General features: G+C 44.1%; 1 protein-coding gene across 1 annotated transcript in view; it reads right to left on the reverse strand.

The window, feature by feature from the left end:
• The window catches only part of PRPF18 (pre-mRNA processing factor 18), a 32,469-nt gene continuing 12,496 nt past the window's right edge, over positions 1 to 19,973 (reverse strand). Inside the window, exons 5-10 of the mRNA XM_084630558.1 lie at positions 16,585 to 16,731; positions 13,906 to 13,974; positions 12,280 to 12,420; positions 11,529 to 11,600; positions 9,402 to 9,557; positions 1 to 6,249 (exon numbers count right to left, since the gene is read on the reverse strand). Coding sequence (XP_084486684.1) covers positions 6,169 to 6,249; positions 9,402 to 9,557; positions 11,529 to 11,600; positions 12,280 to 12,420; positions 13,906 to 13,974; positions 16,585 to 16,731 — 666 coding nt within the window. The 3' untranslated portion in view covers positions 1 to 6,168. The remainder of the gene's footprint in view (positions 6,250 to 9,401; positions 9,558 to 11,528; positions 11,601 to 12,279; positions 12,421 to 13,905; positions 13,975 to 16,584; positions 16,732 to 19,973) is intronic.

A 19,973-nucleotide genomic window follows, 5' to 3' on the forward strand; every position in this document is an offset into this window, starting at 1 on the left:
TACGAAGGAACCCGAGCCAGGTTTATTGTCAAACGAAGCACAGTAATAGTTCCCTATAGACTACACAGGGCATACGACGAATTTGCGCTCTTTGGCAATGGACACAGCTTAGTCAGTGGCAGGACACTCCACTGCCCCCCTGGCTGGACAAAGATGTGCGCTCCCGGACCTGCTTTTATACCGTTGCAGGACAGATTACTCATCATAGTTCAAACGAATCTATCCATCATGTTCTCCTTTTGACCCTGTCTTTAAGATGCACCTGCCTGTTCCTTCTTTTGTCTGTGGAGTGTCTTGCTGCCGTCTTGGCGCAAGTTCCCCTCATTAGCACATATGTGTGTGTGCGCGTGTGCTTCTAACAACCTTTTCTTGCCACTGTCTGAGAGTGGGACCTGCCTCTGGCTCACAGCCCAGATTTACTTAACACTGCCTGGAAGTGCTTTGGTTCAGGCTTTACTTTGGTTCAGGCTTCAGGCCTCAGACTAGGCCTCTGATACAAGAATTAATGTTTCAGGGCCTCCTCTTACTACAGCAATCGTCTCACTACAGTCAAAAACCAATAGTGCCCATGCACCCTGAAAATAAACCTGCCTAGCTTGTCCTTCAACTTCCAGCCTCCGACTGTAGCCAGAGGAACAGTAACTTGAGAGAGGGAGGGGAAGAGCCCACCATGATCACCCTCAATAAAGGCAGCAGATTAGGCTCAGGAAGCCACTCCTTAGCTATGTAAACAAACGGGGGGAGGGGGATTCTGGTGGTGGCATAAAATGCTCCATTTACCCTCCATCAATTCATTGCCAATTTACAGCCTGCTTGCTTTGGGGGCTGCAGCAAAATGACGTTTTGGTTTATTTTTCCTACATAATTGATGCACACGCCCTTGTTATAGAATACATTTATATCAGTAAATGTCATACCTTGTTGAGGACAAAAGGGACCGGTATGATCATTCTTGCATAACATATGTCATAGACATGAAGGAGCACAATTACTGTGCATTACTAAATAGCAGAGAGTCTATGCCAGGGATGGGCAAACTTTTTGGCCCAAGGTACACATCTGGGTGCAGAAATTGTTTGCAGGGCCATCACTGTAGGACTGGGGCAGGGGGTTGAGGTGCAGAGAGCAGGAGGGGGGTCAGGGCAGAGGGTTAGGGGACTCAGGGAAGGGGGTTGGGTGCGGGGCGCAGGAGCGGTTCGGGATGCGGGCTCCAGCTCAGTGCCACTTACCTCAAGCGGCGCCAGGGTGGCAGCAGTGCGCAGCGGGTCTAAGGCAGGCTCCCTGCCTGTCCTGGCACCGTGCTGCTCCTGGAAGTGGCCAGCATGTCTGGCAGTGGCTCCTGGGAGTGGAGTGGGGTGGGGTGGGGCAGGCGGCTCTGCCTTGTGCTGCCCTTGCCTGCGGGTACTACCCCCGAAGCTCCCATTGGCTATGGTTCCCTGCTCCTGGCCAATGGGAGCTGCGGCGGGCGGTCCCTGTAGGTAAGGGCAGTGCACAGAGCCCTTTCCCCTGCCCTGCCCCCACACGGACCGCAGGGACGTGGTGCCGGCCGCTTCCGGGAGCAGCACGGGTCCAGGGCAGGCAAGGAGCCTGCCTTACCTCCGCTGCGCCATGGGGCTGGATTGAAAGCCCTGATGGGCTGGATGTGGCCCGTAGGCCGTAGTTTTCCCTCCCCTGGTCTATGCACACAAGGTTGAATTATATTAGGTCATGTTCTTGGAGCAGGAAGACAGATTCCAAAGATGGTGCTTAGTCTTAACAGGAAGTAGGAAGAGTTAAACAGAGCAAACTTTTCCCAACTTACTTTAGACAGTAGCCAAAGTATGAAAAAGTGAGACGCACACTGAAGTATTGCCAGCTCTCACCATTTTTATCACACTATTTGGTATTTTTTCTTGAGCCCCAGCTCCTGGTGGTAAGTGACTATGTGAGCTGCTCAGCGTTCGTTTAAAAAAAAAGTTTCTAGTCCTCTTGGCTGCAGGGAAAAGCTTGAAAATCTGAATCCTTAAGACTCAAAAGAATGTAAAAGACCCACAATTTATTATTTTTGAAAATCTCATTATTTTTTGGAGCCTAGCTCACAATACTTGAACACTTGGGGTTGGCAGGACTGCATTCTGTTGGTTTTAGTAAACTACCCTTAGATTTGGACTGATTAGATTTTCATCTCTGAATATCAATTAACCATTCATGTATAGTTTGTATTCTGGTAGCAGGAAGAGGTCCCATTCAGAACTGGGGGCTGTAACAGGATGTGCTCTGGTCCTTTAAGGGACGCTTGGCTCCAGTCCAGGTTCAGGCATTCTCTGGGATGTGGCCCTGTGAGCTGATGGAAGGTATAATCTGAACCATGTGACTGGAGGCTGGGACGATATAAGGCTAGAATCTCACTAAGCCTAGCGAGACTAAGGACAAGGCAAGATTCAGAGAGGGGTTCTGCCCCAGAGAGCAGGGGAAGCAAGCAAGCCAGGAGGGGCTATGAAAAAGAGCCCGTAAAGAGGCAGGAAAGCTTCAGGGAAGGGAAAGGTGCTCAAGGCCATTGAGAATAAGGGGTTGGGGAGGAGGTTTAGAGACAGCCAAGACAGACAAGGACCTGAGAAGGAAGCCGCTCAGAGGTGATAGCTGTAGCCAGGATGGGATGAAGGATTAATACGCAATTCTATGTCAGAAAGACTACTAAGGCCAGGAAGGGTTGAAGGACAGTTCTGCACTTGGACTCAGAGAGTCAAGCTACCAGTAGGAAAACAGAGGCCTGAATTACCCAACTGGCACGAGGCCTCTTCAGAGCGGAGTGAAAACTGAGGCAGAGATGCATGACCTGCTGCTGTGCTGGTGGCTGTCCAAACCCAGGAACAGATGCCCCTGCCCCTAAGCCCTTACGGTTATTTTTCTTACCACCCAAAAGCACTGCCTACATCTCTGTCCGCAGAGAGAAACCAATGGAGAGGGAAAGTCACCTATGGCCTGGTGGAGGTTTGCTGTTGGTGTTATGAATCTTGACTCGTCATTAGTCCTCCTGCTCCTAGAGACCACAGTCATTGGTACGAAAATACCCTGGCTACATTAAAGGCCCCATCCTGCAACCCTCACTCCCATGATTAACAGGTTGTCTTAAGTCGGAGCAATCAGGTTTCTTGTGTATGAGTAAGGGCTACACTTTATATACATTATGGTAGTGCCTGGAAGCCTCAAACAAAATGAGAACCCCAGTGTGCTAGGCACTGGACAAACACAGTGAGAGTGTCACTGCCATTCCTAAAATCAAGAGGCAGGACTGACCAACAGTAGAGGAGGAACTGAGGCACAGAGATTAAGTGATCTGCCCAAAGTCACACAAGACGCCTGGTAGCAGAGTCAGGATTTGAACCCAGATCTGAGCTCCAGTCTAGAGCTTTTGCTACAAGACCATCTTTCTACTCTAAGGCTACAGGATCAAGGCCTCCTCTGAGTAAGACAGTTTCCTGCTAATGCAAAAACGGTCAAAAAGATCTTAAAAATATACAGGCATCTGGTGAAATCCAGAGGAAAACCCCAGACCTCTAACTCTGAACATACTGTGTCCTTCCAACCTGTAGAACAGCTTAACAGCTGCTGATTCTTGTTGGCTACATCCACCCTCTCAAACTATTTACCCTGGATTTTTCAGAGAGATACCGTTAACTATTTCAACACAGTCTGGAAGCTGTGATTTGGGCCAGTCCAGATGCGAGGAGCCTCAAATCTGTGATAAAAGCTGTTGCCATAACAGCGTTCCCATAGTGACACTCCAGGGACTGAAGCTGGCTCACACACTCGGGACAGCTGGAAGCTCTTACATAAAAATGCCTTGAGAAAGTATTTTTCAGTATCTAGGCTCTCAATACGGTGCCATTCCATAAACTGCAAGGGACTCAAGTTATTCTGTCTTGGGATCCGTTTGACTGGGAGGGCCATATTTTTGGGGCTGTCAGCAAGGAGACATTGCTTAAATTACATTCCTGCTGAAATCTGATTAGATTAAAGGAACATTCACATACAAAACCCAGGTCCCTCCAGGAGGAACATCCCCATTTAAACTATTAGCCACTGCAACATTAAAACAATCCTGGTTGTTCCTGAATGGAACAGGAGAGTTAGCTAATGGTGTTATAAATCTCCAAGGGAATCTGGTTCCCACTAATGCAAATACCATCATTCTGCCTTAAATCATTCCAGGGCTATTTACTTACTGTACCTTTCCAGGCAAAGTACAGTTCTTTTCAATCAGGGCCTGTAATGTGCCTAAATTATTTAGAGGGTTCAAAACTAAGGTCAAGCTAAAGAGGTAGGAACAGATCAACAAACCATCTGGGAGGATAAAGTTGTGGTGTTATAAATATTTCCTGTTGCACTAAACCCTCTCCAGGGGCGGTGTGTGTGTGTACAAAACCCATCAGGCTCAGTTATTAACCAGGCTTCCTAGTGTGCTCTCTTGACAACTGCCCAACTCCTCCCCACAAAAACCAGTCTGTTCTCTAAAGCCCTTTCCCTAAGCTCTTTTCACTGGCTCTTGCTTTTATTGCTTCTAAACCCATGAAGCTCTCTGTAAAAAGAAAAGGAGTACTTGTGGCACTTTAGAGACCAGCTCTCTGTGTTTTCTCTTGGGTTCCCATACTTCAGACTGAACAATTACTCTGACCAAAGATGCACTTAAAACTCCAGAGACTCCAGCAGGGCCAGGAGATTCCTCTAGAGACTCTGCTAAGTTTTCCAAAAGCAGAACTAGACACAAAGGATCAGCGCCTCACAGCACAATGAATTAGGAGGAAACAACTGTCTTCTAATAACACATTTCCCTTGCCCCCTTCACAGTTAGGATCAGGACTCAAATAAGCACCAACCTGCTAAATGAAACTTGGTGGTACTTCAAGGGTTTGTAAGGGATGGATTGTGAATGATTCAGATTATCACTATGGAGTCTGAGCACACACAAGTCCACATCATAAAAGTGTCACTGTTCAGAAGATCTGATGACTGATGGGACTGGTATTGGGAGAGAAAGCCTCTCTCATTGCTAACAACAGTTTGAACCCAGCCCAGGTCAGCTGCGACTAAAAGTTGTCGTCATGTCAGAGCCTTCTGGAGGCCTGTGTTGTGTGTGAGTGATCTAACTCCAGTTCCTACTGGGACAATGTCCATTACCACAAAAACCACTCCCATCACTGGCAGTAATTAGCATCCTCTGCAGAGAGGTCAAAGATTTAAATAAGCAAGAAAAGTGAGCGACCCTCCAAACCCTGGAAATGTCTCTCCAGGACAGGCCAAGGCATATTAGAAGAACAGCCTGGCTGCTGAGCACACAGGAATCACTACTGCTACGACTTCAACAACCATTCAATATTTCACTGTTTCTGTAGTACACGTAAATGAGGGAGCATCATTCCCACTCCTCCCTAATCAGGGTGCATGATAGCAAAGGTCAGTGCCCACTTGAAATACTATACCTGGCCATGGGAGGTCTTGTTTCCACCACTAATTATTCTAACTGCAATGCCCAGCAGGCTGCAATCTTCTCCAGATGTGTAAACTAGAACTCTAAAACCTAAAGAGCCCAAAGATTCCTTACTCCAAGCTCACAAGGTTCATATTAAAAGCTCCACTAAAAAAAAAAAAACAACAGATCCATTCAAGATCAAAAACTTTTACCAGTTTGGCTGTACTTTTCAGCTGAGAAATATGTGAGTCTTTTTTCTGATAAATACCACATGAAAGATTAGACACTGAAATGTTCATATTTACAGAAATAATTAGAATTCAGTTTCAACTGTTTCCTTCTAATCATCTGCCCATGCCAACCTCAATGGGAAAGAGTCCAATAAAAGCAACAGATGACCGCGATCTAAGCTTCTGAGCTGTGGGAAAAGAAATAATGTTCGGTCCCTATGATTTCCAGAATAATTAAAATAAAGACCCCCCCCAAAATCCCAAATGGGTTCAGGATCAGTTGAGTGTAATGTACACAGAGCTTAAAAGAAACATAAATAGAGGTGGTTTGTAGAAATCAAGCTCTAGACAAAGCCCTTGGCTTTATGCTATTGCTCCAGACACACCCCAAGTTTTTAGTCGATTTCAAGCAAAGTCTGGGCTGTTCTCTCCTCTCTCTCTGGGTCTTGGAGAGCAGAAAATGATTTACGCCTTGGGCAGCTGAGAGACTCACAAGGCATTGTACTCCACGCATTTGGATGGGTCTGTTGGGAAGTGTTTCTGGCAAATGGTCATGAGCCTCTTCAACCCCTAGAAAGTCAAGAAAACAAGGAGAGGTCTGTAATAAACCAGCAGCAATCAAACCAACTTAACTATATCCTGGTCAACTTTGAGTTTCGGGCACAGAAGCGACCCACCCCAGTGTAACCAGGTTTTTCAAAAAGTTAGGCACCTTCCAGAAGACACACGTCTCTTGGACAGGGTAATTGCAAGGAAAGGATTTGCTGAATGCTCCAAACAGCAGAGGGAATAGTGGGGCATAATCTATTAATTTAGTCCGTCGTTCAAACAGATTCATGGGACAACACATATCACTAACTGTCACTAGCTGTTTAGACCTTAGGAAACTGGTTACCTCCTCCGGGAGAGGAAACTGGCACTATCAGGTTAACTGTGATAAATACTTTCACCATTTGTACTTTTTGCTTCTTATACTATACTCAGGTTTAAAATTAAAAGACTGAAGAAGAGCTCTGTGTAAGCTCGAAAGCTTCTCTCTCTCACCAACAGAAGTTGGTCCAATACAAGATATTACCTCACCCACCTTGTCTCTCTCTTATCCTGGGTACACTACTACTGCCTAAGCTATCTGACAATATCATTCGGACTCTCTAAAAAAAAAAAAAAAAATGACATGTAAACAGCACACAGAGTGAAGAATAAAGTGACCCCAGCTTCGGCTGTGGTGTGCTAGGCTGCAATGGCAAGATACCACTAGCTGGCAGGTGTGACACATGCTTGCCATGAATTCTGCAACCCCTGCGGCTTTAGATTTAGGTTTTCAGGGTTCATTAATTTCAGGGTTCATTAATTTGGGGGGGAAGGGGGGCTAGTGCAGCGGATCTCTACCTTTTTCTTTCTGAGGCCTCCCCAACATGCTATAAAAACTCCACGGCCCACCTGTGTCACAGTAACTGGGTTTCTGCATATAAAAGGCAGGGTAGCAAGCAGGGCAATTGCCTGGGGCTCCAGGCCACAAGGCCCCCCCATGAAGCTACACTGCTCAGGCTTCAGGGTGGCAGGGCTCAGGGCCCTGGGCTTCAGCCCCATGCCAGGGGGGCTGCGGCTTTCTACTGTGGGCTCCAGTGAGTCTAACACTGGCCCTGCTTAGTGGCCCCCTGAAACCTACTCATGGGCCCCCAAGGGGCCCTGGACTGCTGGTTGAGAACCACTGCACTTTAATGTAGTACAGTTTCAAACAGCACTAGGTTAAAGCGCACTAGGAAACCTTTACTGAGCACCAGCAGGGTTTGCATGGTCCAATTAACATGTAATATGTTAAAGCGCTTTAAAAGCCATGCCCCCGTAGGACACATTGCTGCTCCACATAGACAAGGGCTTAGAGACAAGTAACCATTTCTGGTGTTTTCTCAGTGCTTATGGTTAAACACCATTTATTTTATTCTATTTTAAAGCAGGGGCATTTTACTGGTGTTTATCGGTTAAAACCAAAAATCAGAAGCCCTAAATGATCACCCTTTGCTTTGGATGCTGTAACCGTGGACTTCTAGCAAACAAATCAAAGTGCACCTGACACTGTTGGGCTGAGCAGCAAAGATCCTGCATAACCCAAATACAAACAGTATCTACTAAAGACTATTATGTGTGTTTGTAGTGAAGACAAAGCACACACATGCGTAAACGTTAACCCTGCATATGATTGTACAATTAGCCTTGTGGTTGAGCAGCATAGACCTGAAAATTCTTCCCACAGTGAAGGAGGATTGGGACGGATTTGTACAGAAATCTGCACAGTTGGGAGATGAACACAAGGATCCCCTGGACAGGCAAATTTAGCCCGTATTAGAGATAATGGGAAGAGAAACCCCTGCAGGACAGTCAAATACACTGCAACTTGAGAAGGCTACTCGAAAAAGATATCACATAGCCCTCTGGGGTAAGGATTATCCCCATGTTAGAGAAGAAGGAACATAAATGAAGGGACTTCCCAAGGCTACAGATGAAATTTATATTAAAGCCCCCATAGAGCTCAGTTTTTAGCCCCCAGGGCTGAAACCCTCCTCTGACTTAAGTGCCTAAAGGCCCCTAAGTACAGTATTTTCAGAGAGAACGGCATGAAGATGCTGAAACTTAACTTGAGGTATTTCAGAAAATACACAGCTTCAAACATGTCTCAGTCAGGGGCCCCAAAAGCAATCTGAGTGACACTTCCTTTTCCTCTAAGTGACATCCCCTAGTTACAGGGCCACCACTGGCTTCTGTGAATGTCCAAAACGGGGGGCAATGTGAGGAAGACATTTCCTCAGATGATCAGCAAAATAAAAGATACTCTCCTTTTCCCCCACGGTAATGTGACAGCAGAGATGGCATCATGGTTCATAGCAGGAGCTGGAAGCCATGGGAGTCTTGGTATTGCAGCAGGAAGGACCGCTCAAAAGGGCCCGGGGTAGAGGCCACTGGCTAGTAGGGAAGTTCCCTGCCCCATGGAACTATTTCTGCAGGTCCCATAGAGAAGGTAGGAGGGCTTTACTTGAGAGCTGCTGCTGCTACAGCCAAACATGTATTTATATGGGATAAGGAGAGGGGTAATCCTCTCAGACCCACCTGCTCCCCTCTGCTGAGGGACCCTACCATACATCATCAGAAAAGCTTGTACACCAATTCTTAAAGGAATCATTTTTTTCAGTTCAGGATGTAATTTAACAGCGGGCTCTATCTGAACCTGGAATGTTGTACCCATTTTGAGTTGGAGTCCCTTTAAGGAGAGTTACACTAAGAGAACCACCATGTCTGTCTGGCTGCAGAAATACAAGACCAAGTTGGAAACTTGTTTCATTGTTCAGTCAATTCAACAACAGTATCATAAACTCCAGACAATATGTGACGTTAATGCTAGAGGTTAGAAAATGATGGAGCCCAGGAGACTGAAGCATGGGTTTATAGCTATTTCAGCCGTAATGTAGAATCATGATAGGTGATGGAAAAAGACTTATTAGACTCCATCCCTAAACCACAGCAGGAGAGCCCCAACGGGTCCAGGATGCCTTGGTTATTAAACGGATACTGCATTCAGTCAGAGCCAAAAGGCAACAGCCCGTACCTACCACCTTTTATTTTTGCCTTATCATTTGTGCTTATAAAATTTGCACTATTCAAAGGTCTTCCTAACTTTTAATGTGTAGCCTCTGGAATCCCGAGTCTAACACTCCTTAAGCCCTTACCTGAATATATTTCCTCTGAGTCTCATCGTTCAAAACATGGGCCACATGCTTAGAGAAAATCTTTTCCCGGCCAGTTCGGGCATGGATGCCAACCATAGTGACACCAATAGGCCAGGGAGCATTTCCAATGGCCATTTGAAGGTAGGCATCATTAGCCTGAAAAAAAAGTTTATAAATACTTAGAAAAGCAGAGAGAGACACAGATAGGCTAAAAGCTCAGGGTCTAGAATCCATACAGCACTGGCCTGCAGAACCTGGAAATCTACATTCCCCAGCAGTCAGCAACTAGCTGTGAAACCCCCTGGCAAAGTTTGAGTCTTATCCCCGGCTCTAGTGACTGGTCCAGAGGATAGCAGCCTACTACTGCTACCAGTTGCTCAATTAGCAGAGTAACAGAGGTTTGTGTTGTAGATCAAAAGATCTATATCCAGCTCATGCTGGGGGGGTCAGTATGGTTCGACATAATGAAATTTGTTTTTTGAGGGCTTTTTTTAAATTAGGAAATAGTCTACAAAATGTTCAAAGAATGCTTAATTTTGCAATTGTAACAATCAAAAGTTGGGAAATGCCAGAATTACATGATCGCATACTATATTTTCCACAGGACTCCTGCCTCATGCAGTGTACAGGCTAGCATGAGTCAGGGTTGTGTAGTGAAGGATGCTGTTTGTAGGAGGAAGCTGGAAGATGTGCAGCAAATGAGGCAGGGGATTGTAGGAAGAGAAAGGATGGCTTCCTGGTTAAGAAAGTTGAATGCCACTCTGGAGAACTGGCATCTGTTCCTGCTTTGACACAGCGTGGTATGTGATGCAGAGGTTAATGGTTTGCCTTAATTCTGGCATTTCCCTATTTTCAAGTGCTTGATTTTGCTACCTTTTAATACATTTGGATGTAATTAAATACATAGCATGCATAATGTACACCATTCTGTACAAACCAAAGAGTATCCAAGACAGCAGACTGTGACAAAGGACAACTCTTGCTAGGAATTGAGATGGGGAAATAAAGAAGGAGACAATGTGTTTTTTAAAGTTCCAAGCCTCACAAAAGCTTCCACGTGTGAACTCAAAGTGCCCAGTTCAGTCGACTTAATGAGTATAAAATCAAGCACCTGTGAAACAGATAGGCACAGCTGATCCACCAACATAATATACTATAGCCCTATTGCTCTCCTTGCAAAGAGCTGGAAGGGGATCTTTTAGACTACACAAAGCATAATTGAAAAATACACTTTGGCCTTAAAGTGACTTGAATTAAACTTGTCCTAGGCCAGCAAATTTTAAGAAAAGTCAGAAACAAAAATCAGACTTGGTTATTAGGCAGACTACCCCAAATCCTCACAAGTCTTATCATACTGCTGGGAAAGTGAGGGGAATTACAAGGCTCCATTTCTCCTGCCACCCACACAAGCTACCATAGAACTACCATTGGCATTCCAGTTTCATTTCTGGAGGTGGCTACAGAACGCTCAAAGTAAAATGTAACACTGATTGTTCTTGTATGCCAAACCTCTCACTCCTCCTTTAAGCACACTGTGTTCACTAAACTTTTTAATAATTTACCCTCAACATCACCCCCTCTTTAAGCTTGTACAGGACTATTGATGTGGGTACGTCCAATACAGGATGTAGGGAGGGACAAGGTCTTATGTGTGTTTGATATTTTACATACAGCAGTCAAACACATAATGTGGTATTAATTGAGAGATAATGTTGAAATTTCCATTCAAGTTTCCTCTTTAAGTTAATATAATCATTTACAGCAAGATTCTGCCTGGACTTGCAACTGCACGGACTTCAACAGTCTCTCAGGTTGTAAATCAAGCAGGGTTTGACCATAAAGCAGGAGATGTATCCAAGACACTTCCAAGCTGCCCTCTTTTCCTGAGAATTAAATACCATACCAGAACCTGGAAACTTGTCATTCAGTTCCAGGAACTATACAATCAGTGAATTCCCCACATCCCTTTACCTGGTGCCTAACCAGCAGAGGCTGATGTCAGTTTTGTTTGAACATGTGTTCTCTCTAACGACATGCCTCTGAGAAGCCAAAATGAAACATTCACAGTATATCATCCAATTAATGCTACATGGCTTGAACACTTTAGAAGCTTATAAGTAAGCATACCTTCACGTACTCCCTTTGCAACATGAATTTAATAATATCTGTTATTGATTCTTTGATGTCTGCAGGGAGAGTCTGAAAGAGGAAAAAACATTAGTTTTACTTCTGAGAAATACATAGCTTTTGAAAGCGATAGTATTTTGCACTTACACAGAGCTTTGCGGCCACAAATCTCAAGCACTTTAAAGAGGATAAATATCTCCATTGTATAAATCAGGGGTTTTCAAAGTGGGGTAAGCAAGTTCTCCTCAGGGGGCACGCAAGGAAAATCCTGTATTGGCGGACAACGCACTTTGTTTAGTAACACTTGGCAATCTAATCGTAGGTATATTGTGACCCTATCTCAGACAGGGATATGCGGCATGCATTATTTGGAAATGGGTACGCAGCCTAAAATGTTTGAAAACCACTGGTACAAATGAAGTAACTGAGGCACACACAGGTTATGTAACTTGTGCCAGAGTTGTGAATAAAACATAAGCAACCCATTGGATCACTGATACACATTATGACATTTGGGAAGGCATCTATTTTAGGCAGGCACTAGGATTCAGTGGTTAAACAGGAGTGCGAATCAGAGACTGGGTTTCTGTTCCCAACTGCGTCACTGAATGACCTTGAGCAAGTCACTTAGCCTCTCTGACTCCACTTCCCCATCTGTACAATGGAGACAATCAATAAGGAGCACTACGCAGTTAGGAAGCAGAGGTGAAGAGAAGTCCAGCTGGACCCTGTCATTTTGAAGATCCCTCACCCTTTTCCGCAGTTTTCTGAAGAGAGGTCTCAGATAGGATTCTGTCTGCTTTTGTGTGGCACTGTTCAGTTTCCCCTGCACACCGCGTTTCACGTAATCCTCTCTGGCATTCAACTCCTTCGCCCAGACACCCAGAAGAAACTGGAAAAGGAAGGAGTAAGTTTATGCCACGGTGCCACCTAGTGGCTACACCAGTAAAATGTCTGCATAAAAGTGCAGCATAAATGTCAAAACTAAAAAAAGCAGGGTTTCAGGAGGGACTTGAATGAAAAGAGGCAAGGAACCGGACATGCCATAAGAGGTGGCAGGTACAAAGAGGAGAGGAAGAAGGAAACTAGGGAGATGCTGAGGTGGACATCAGTGATGGAGGCAAGTTGGACTATAAAATGAAAGCAGAGATGTAGGTACGAGATGCCAACAGCCTCAGGCTCACTTAGAATGGACACGCGCCCAGCACTCCCTTCAGACCACGGCCCACAGAATGTCTAACACATTGTATGTGAAGCCAAATACATGACTAGGGGCACCACACTTCATAGCTTGTGCAGGTCAAACTCACTGACACACCAGGGGCTGCCTATTTCCCTCAACACACACACCTCCCTATGTGCCCCCCTTTTTTCCACCTCTATTTCTGGGACTCCTCGAAATCTCTTCCAATGCCAGAAGCTGTGTGCCACCCTTTCCTCTCCCCATCACCAGGGGTTCTGTGTGCCCCCATCCCAGTTCCACCCTTTCTCCCCATGGTAGGAGCTCTGTATGCCCTCATTTCCCCTTACACCTGCAAACAGCATTCCCTGAAATTTTAAAGATGATCAGATGCAGCATTAATGCATACCAGACAAACATAAAAACACCATCAAATTGAACGTAGGGCCTCAAAAGCTCAGCCAACACATCCAACTTGCCCTCACTTTAATACCTGAACTGTCGGAGAGAGCCAGGCTTATCTTAAAATTCTTACGTCTGGTTACCATCAAAAAACACTCAATATACCAACTCACATGACTAGTTACAGCTCAAAAGTCATGGGACTTTTGATACTCTAATTAGTTACCTGAGGACCAAGATATATGACTGAATCACCAGGTGGGTTTCTAGCCAGGAAAGCAGTTTACTTTACCCTAGTTGCCTAAACATGAGTTTCTTCAGTGAAGCCATAGGTGGAGGCCAGTGGAATTCTCTTTAATTCACTTACTAAATCTGGTGAAAACAGATGGAATTTCATTTTCTCCAATATGCACTGCTTTTCTTTTTAAAAAATGGAGTTTTTTGTATGCACCATATTAGTACATAGTGACCATAATCCTGCTTAATCTCTCTAAATTTAAGAACAATTGCTACTGAATTCATTGTCACAGAACAAGGCATAACCAAAACCATGTTAATGAAGACTGGAAAATAAGGACCTATTCTTCAGAAGTGCTAAGCACCCACCAGCTCCTGCTGGAAATAATGAGAGCTCCCAGGCACTGAGCACTTTTGAGAATCCCACCCTAAGTGTGGAAATAAAAACTGACATGCAGAATAACCACAACTGGCATTTCTATCCTGAGTATATTCAGCCACATTTGAATCTTTGCTACGGCTCAAATATAACTAATTAACCAAGTTAAAGTTCTTTACCTTCAAAAATTTGGTTATGATGTCCATGTCTTTGTGATCATCACCTTGTCCTAAGGATTCTCCCAAAGCCTGAAAGAGGGGGGGGGAAAGCCAAAGCAATTCCTCATCCTTCTGTGATACATATTTGTCAAAAAAGGAAAGCTATCAGGTGCATCACCAGTGTTTAGAAATGCAATTTTTACAGCCAGTAGTCTCAAACATTTTGGGAACAGTGACAATAATCCAGCACATGTCATCAACATCCATGAAACTATGAATGATATCGAGTGATGAAGAACCAGTTTTACATTTCAGAAACCTAAATCATGATTTTTAATCTAAAAGCATCCCTTGACTATTAATAATTGGCCTGATTTGCAAAGATGTTCAGCACCCATAGCTCAAAAGGATTTCAATGGGAATTTACAATCACCCTGAAGTTATTCCACTGTTTATACTATTTAGCGTCTGTTTACTTTACATTTCTCTTAACAGGGTCAGTTTTTCATTTTGTTTTTTATTTTAATAGTCAACTTCACTTTCACAGAAATTCTTAAAATGACCCTTTCCCGGTTATATATTTTTAATTTCATGAATTTAATTTTCATCAATTTCCTAAAATTTTTAAAACAAAACCCAAATTTAGAACCTAACCTGTCATGTCCCTTTAAACAACATTTTATTGTTCAACCTCAACTCAATTTAAAGGCATAAAACTGTGGATGTGTGTTCAGATACCGCTAAAATGGCCAAACAAATATAAAAACTTCCCAAAAATATTCACTTCTTAGCCCAGACCAAGCTGGTACAAATACAGACCCAAAAGGTCATATTTGACAAAGTTAAACAATTAAGGTTTTACAACATTAGCCCCATCTCTTCTATCACAATTAGTGATTATTAGAACTCCTATTGGAAAGAGAAAAAACTAGTTACACGAGTGTTTAGGCCAGTAACTGTACGCCTTGCAAAATTATCTTAACAGAACATTTGGAAAACATACCTCAAGAAGCTCAATCTATTTCGCTTAACAAAGGGAAGGTTAACGGGTGACTTGCTCACAGTCTATAAGTATCTACATGGGGAACAAATATTTAATAATGGACTTTTCAATCTAGCAGAGAAAGGTGTACCGTGATCTAATGGCTGTAAATTGAAGTTAACCAAATTCAGACTGGAAATCAGGCGTACATTTTTAACAGTGAAAGTAATTAACCATTGGAACAACTTATTATGGGTTGTGGTGGATTCTCCTCCACAATTTTTAAATCAAGATTGGATACTTTTCTAAAGATTTGCTCTAGGAATCATTCTGGGGAAGTTCTCTGACCTGTGTTATACAGGAGGTCACAATGGCCCCTTCTGGCCTTGCAATCGATGAATGAGCTCCAAGTTATAAATCAGGGTATTTCTCTTTAATAGACCTTTCAAGGGATGTTAAAAGGATTAACTTCTGAAAACAGTTTGACAATTAAGGGAATAAGTCTACACTATCGGCCAGATCGACAGGCAGCGATTGATCCAGCAGGGGTTGATTTATCATGTCTAGTATAGACGCGATAAATCAACCACCGATCACTCTAGCGTCAACTCCGGTACTCCACCTCAAGGAGAAATGCAAGGGGAATCGACGGGAGAGCGTCCCCCGTCAACACACCGCAATGAAGACACCACAGTAAGTAGATCTAAGTACGTCAACTTCAGCTACGTTATTCACGTAGCTGAAGTTGCGTAACTTAGATCGATTCCCTCCTGTAGCACAGACCAGCCCTTAGGCTATGGCTACACTCAATTGAATGACAAATACATAGCTGGAGTCAGTCTGGCTCACCTGTGTGCTAGTTTTGTTAAAATAGGTATTACGATTATAAGTATGTGTACAGACTTTATTGAATGCTTGTGAGTTGCTTGCTGCCTGCACTAATCTCACTTGTAACATCTATATCCCATATTGTAAGGCAATATTTGAGCATTTGTATTGTAAGCCTCTGACTGTGTAAGGGACAGGAGAGAGTCATTCACCTACGTGAAGTGCTGGTCTCCAATAAAAGTTATGTCCTGACCCAGAGGGAAGGTCCATCAACACCAGACTATCATGGAACATTAAAGAGTCCAAAAAATGTTTGTTGTTTTGCCCTTCACCAGCCTGTGAAGATGAGCCAACCAAGTGAATTCCTCCTGTCAGCTGAGTTTCCAGTGAGGAAGGGGCTTTATACCCCTAACAAGAAGGAACTGTATCTCTATGCTGTTTGGACTCAGAGGCAAGGTTTTCTAAGCATAAGCAAGGGATCCCCAGCTTGCTTATTACAGAAGCGTCTATTACCTTTTGAAATTTAAGATTGTAACTCATTTGTGTATATATGTTTATCTGCTTTAATCTTGTAGATAACTCATTTTTTTTTCCTATTTAATAAATCTTTAGATAGTTTATGATAGGATTGGCTAAAAATATGGTCTTTTTTGTGAGATCCAATGTGCAACTGACTGGGGTAGGTGACTGGTCCTTTGGTACAAGGAGGAATCTGAGTATTAATGTGATTCTTGGTGGAAGAGAAAGGTACCCTTATCACAAAGGTACCCTTTGGTGTTGGTGCCCTAGGGAAGCACCTGTGTTTAAAACCAGCCCTTAAATTTCTCTATAACAGTACAAGGACATAGAACTGTATTGAAAAACAGAGTTAAAACCCCCTCACTGCATACCTCCAATTCTTCAATAGTAGTATTTTCTTCATGGACTTTCAGATCATTCTGGGTGTCTTCTTCTCCTGGTTCCTGACCACCTACAATTTCATTCAGATACTGCTGGTCAATCTTATCCAAAGCTGCTTTCAGGTCATTTCTCAAGCCCTAGGAAAGGGAGAAGAAATAGTTACTAGATAATCACGATCTTATTTTATTTTTGATAATCAAAGGAAGCTTACCACATTTGTTCATTAAGGGCCAAATCCTGCCGAGACAAATATAGGCTTGGCAGAATTCAATTGTTATTTTTTTCTAATTTTGGTTATTTTAATTTTTTATTTTAAGATCTTTTTCTATTGTTAACCATTTTTACATTTACAGTTGTGGGGGGTAGGACTGGGATTGAGGTTAGGGCAGTGCTGAGAACAGTGCTGCCGGGAGCTCCAAGACACCAGAGTATGAGGGAAGCAGAGGTTGTCCCAGGCCAGTGGAGCAGAGATCCCTGGCCAGAACTGTAAAGAGAATGATGACCCCCAGCTGCAGGAGAAGTCACACTGCTGCTGAAGAGCTCCTGCCTGCGGATGGCTCCCAGACTCCTGGCTGGTGACTGAGCGAACAGGGTTGTGACAGCAGAGCTGCAGAGGGTTCCCCTTCATGGCCAAACGGCTGATGGCACCAGATCCCTGCAGACATGCCAGCTGTTACTGATGGATATTTTTTTCCCCTATCGATTTCAGTGTCAGCTGAAATCAACATTTACTGACAGTTCTCAATTAAAATCAAATTATGCCAAGCCGACTTATTAAACGGCTTAACTTTAAGCACATGAATAGTTCCACTGGATGCACTCAGTGGGATCACTTGCATGTTTAAAAATTAACCATCTAGATAAGTCTCCACAGGATCACAGACTAAGAAAAAAACCAACCAGCGGACGCGGATATTTTCAGGAAAAAAAAACATGGAGAACTGACTCAGCTTTCAGGGTTATCAGTATGGTACCTTTCATGAGCAATAAACTCACAAACACAAAAAATACATCAGTGAGGCCTCATCCAGCTGTCTGCTCTGCCCTGAACAAACACTGACATTTATTTACAATGACTCCGAACATCTGTGCACCATCCCCCTAAATAGCACAGGTCTTTAACTAATACAATAGGCTATAGAGTAACAGTCATGTTAGTCTGTATTCGCAAAAAGAAAAGGAGTACTTGTGGCACCTCAGAGACTAACCAATTTATTTGAGCATAAGCTTTCGTGAGCTACAGCTCACTTCATCGGATGCATACTGTGGAAACTGCAGAAGACATTATATACACAGAGACCATGAAACAATACTTCCTCCCACCCCACTCTCCTGCTGGTAACAGCTTATCTAAAGTGATCACTCTCCTTACAATGTGTATGATAATCAAGTTGAGCCATTTCCAGCACAAATCCAGGTTTTCTCACCCCCCCACCCCTCCAAAAAACAAAAACAGAAAAAAACCACACACAAACTCACTCTCCTGCTGGTAATAGCTCATCCAAAGTGACCACTCTCCCTACAATGTGTATGATAATCAAGGTGGGCCATTTCCAGCACAAATCCAGGTTTTCTCACCCCCCACCCCCATACACACACAAACTCACTCTCCTGCTAGTAATAGTTCATCCGTGCAGAACACAATGCCATCCACAGCCTCAGAAACAACCCTGACATCATAATCAAAAAGGCTGACAAAGGAGGTGCTGTTGTCATCATGAATAGGTTGGAATATGAACAAGAGGCTGCTCGGCAGCTCTCCAACACCACTTTCTACAAGCCATGACCCTATGATCCCACTGAGAGTTACCAAAAGCAACTACAGCATTTGCTCAAGAAACTTCCTGAAAAAGCACAAGATCAAATCCGCACAGACACACCCCTGGAACCCCGACCTGGGATATTCTATCTACTACCTAAGATCCATAAACCTGGAAATCCTGGGCGCCCCATCATCTCAGGCATTGGCACCCTGACAGCAGGATTGTGTGGCTATGTAGACTCCCTCCTCAGGCCCTACGCTACCAGCACTCCCAGCTACCTTCGAGACACCACTGACTTCCTGAGGAAACTACAATCCATCGGTGATCTTCCTGATAACACCATCCTGGCCACTGTGGATGTAGAAGCCCTCTACACCAACATTCCACACAAAGATGGACTACAAGCCGTCAAGAACACTATCCCCGATAATGTCACGGCTAACCTGGTGGCTGAACTTTGTGACTTTGTCCTTACCCATGACTATTTTACATTTGGGGACAATGTATACCTTCAGATCAGCGGCACTGCTATGGGTACCCACAGTATGCCAACATTTTTATGGCTGATTTAGAACAACGCTTCCTCAGCTCTCGTCCCCTAACGCCCCTACTCTACTTGCGCTATATTGATGACATCTTCATCATCTGGACCCATAGAAAAGAAGCCCTTGAGGAATTCCACCATGATTTCAACAATTTCCATCCCACCATCAACCTCAGCCTGGTCCAGTCCACACAAGAGATCCACTTCCTGGACACTACAGTGCTAATAAACAATGGTCACATAAACACCACCCTATACCGGAAACCTACTGACCGCTATTCCTACCTACATGCCTCCAGCTTTCACCCTGACCACATCACACGATCCATCGTCTACACCCAAGCTCTGCAATACAACCGCATTTGCTCCAACCCCTCAGACAGAGACAAACACCTGCAAGATCTCTATCACGTAGTCTTACAACTACAATACCCACCTGCAGAAGTGAAGAAACAGATTGATAGAGCCAGAAGAGTTCCCAGAAGTCACCTACTACAGGACAGGCCTAACAAAGAAAATAACAGAACGCCACTAGCCGTCATCTTCAGCCCCCAACTAAAACCCCTCCAACGCATTATTAAGGATCTACAACCTATCCTGAAGGATGACCCAACACTCTCACAAATCTTGGGAGACAGGCCAGTCCTTGCCTACAGACAGCCCCCCAACCTGAAGCAAATACTCACCAACAACCACATACCACACAACAGAACCACTAACCCAGGAACCTATCCTTGCAACAAAGCCCGTTGCCAACTGTGCCCACATATCTATTCAGGGGACACCATCACAAGGCCTAATAACATCAGCCACACTATCAGAGGCTCGTTCACCTGCACATCCACCAATGTGATATATGCCATCATGTGCCAGCAATGCCCCTCTGCCATGTACATTGGTCAAACTGGACAGTCTCTACGTAAAAGAATAAATGGACACAAATCAGATGTCAAGAATTATAACATTCATAAACCAGTCGGAAAACACTTCAATCTCTCTGGTCACGCAATTACAGACATGAAGGTCGCTATCTTAAAACAAAAAAACTTCAAATCCAGACTCCAGCGAGAAA

The sequence above is a fragment of the Lepidochelys olivacea genome (genome assembly GCF_965140295.1).
Source record: "Lepidochelys olivacea isolate rLepOli2 genome assembly, chromosome: 1".
Lineage (NCBI taxonomy): Eukaryota > Metazoa > Chordata > Testudines > Cheloniidae > Lepidochelys > Lepidochelys olivacea.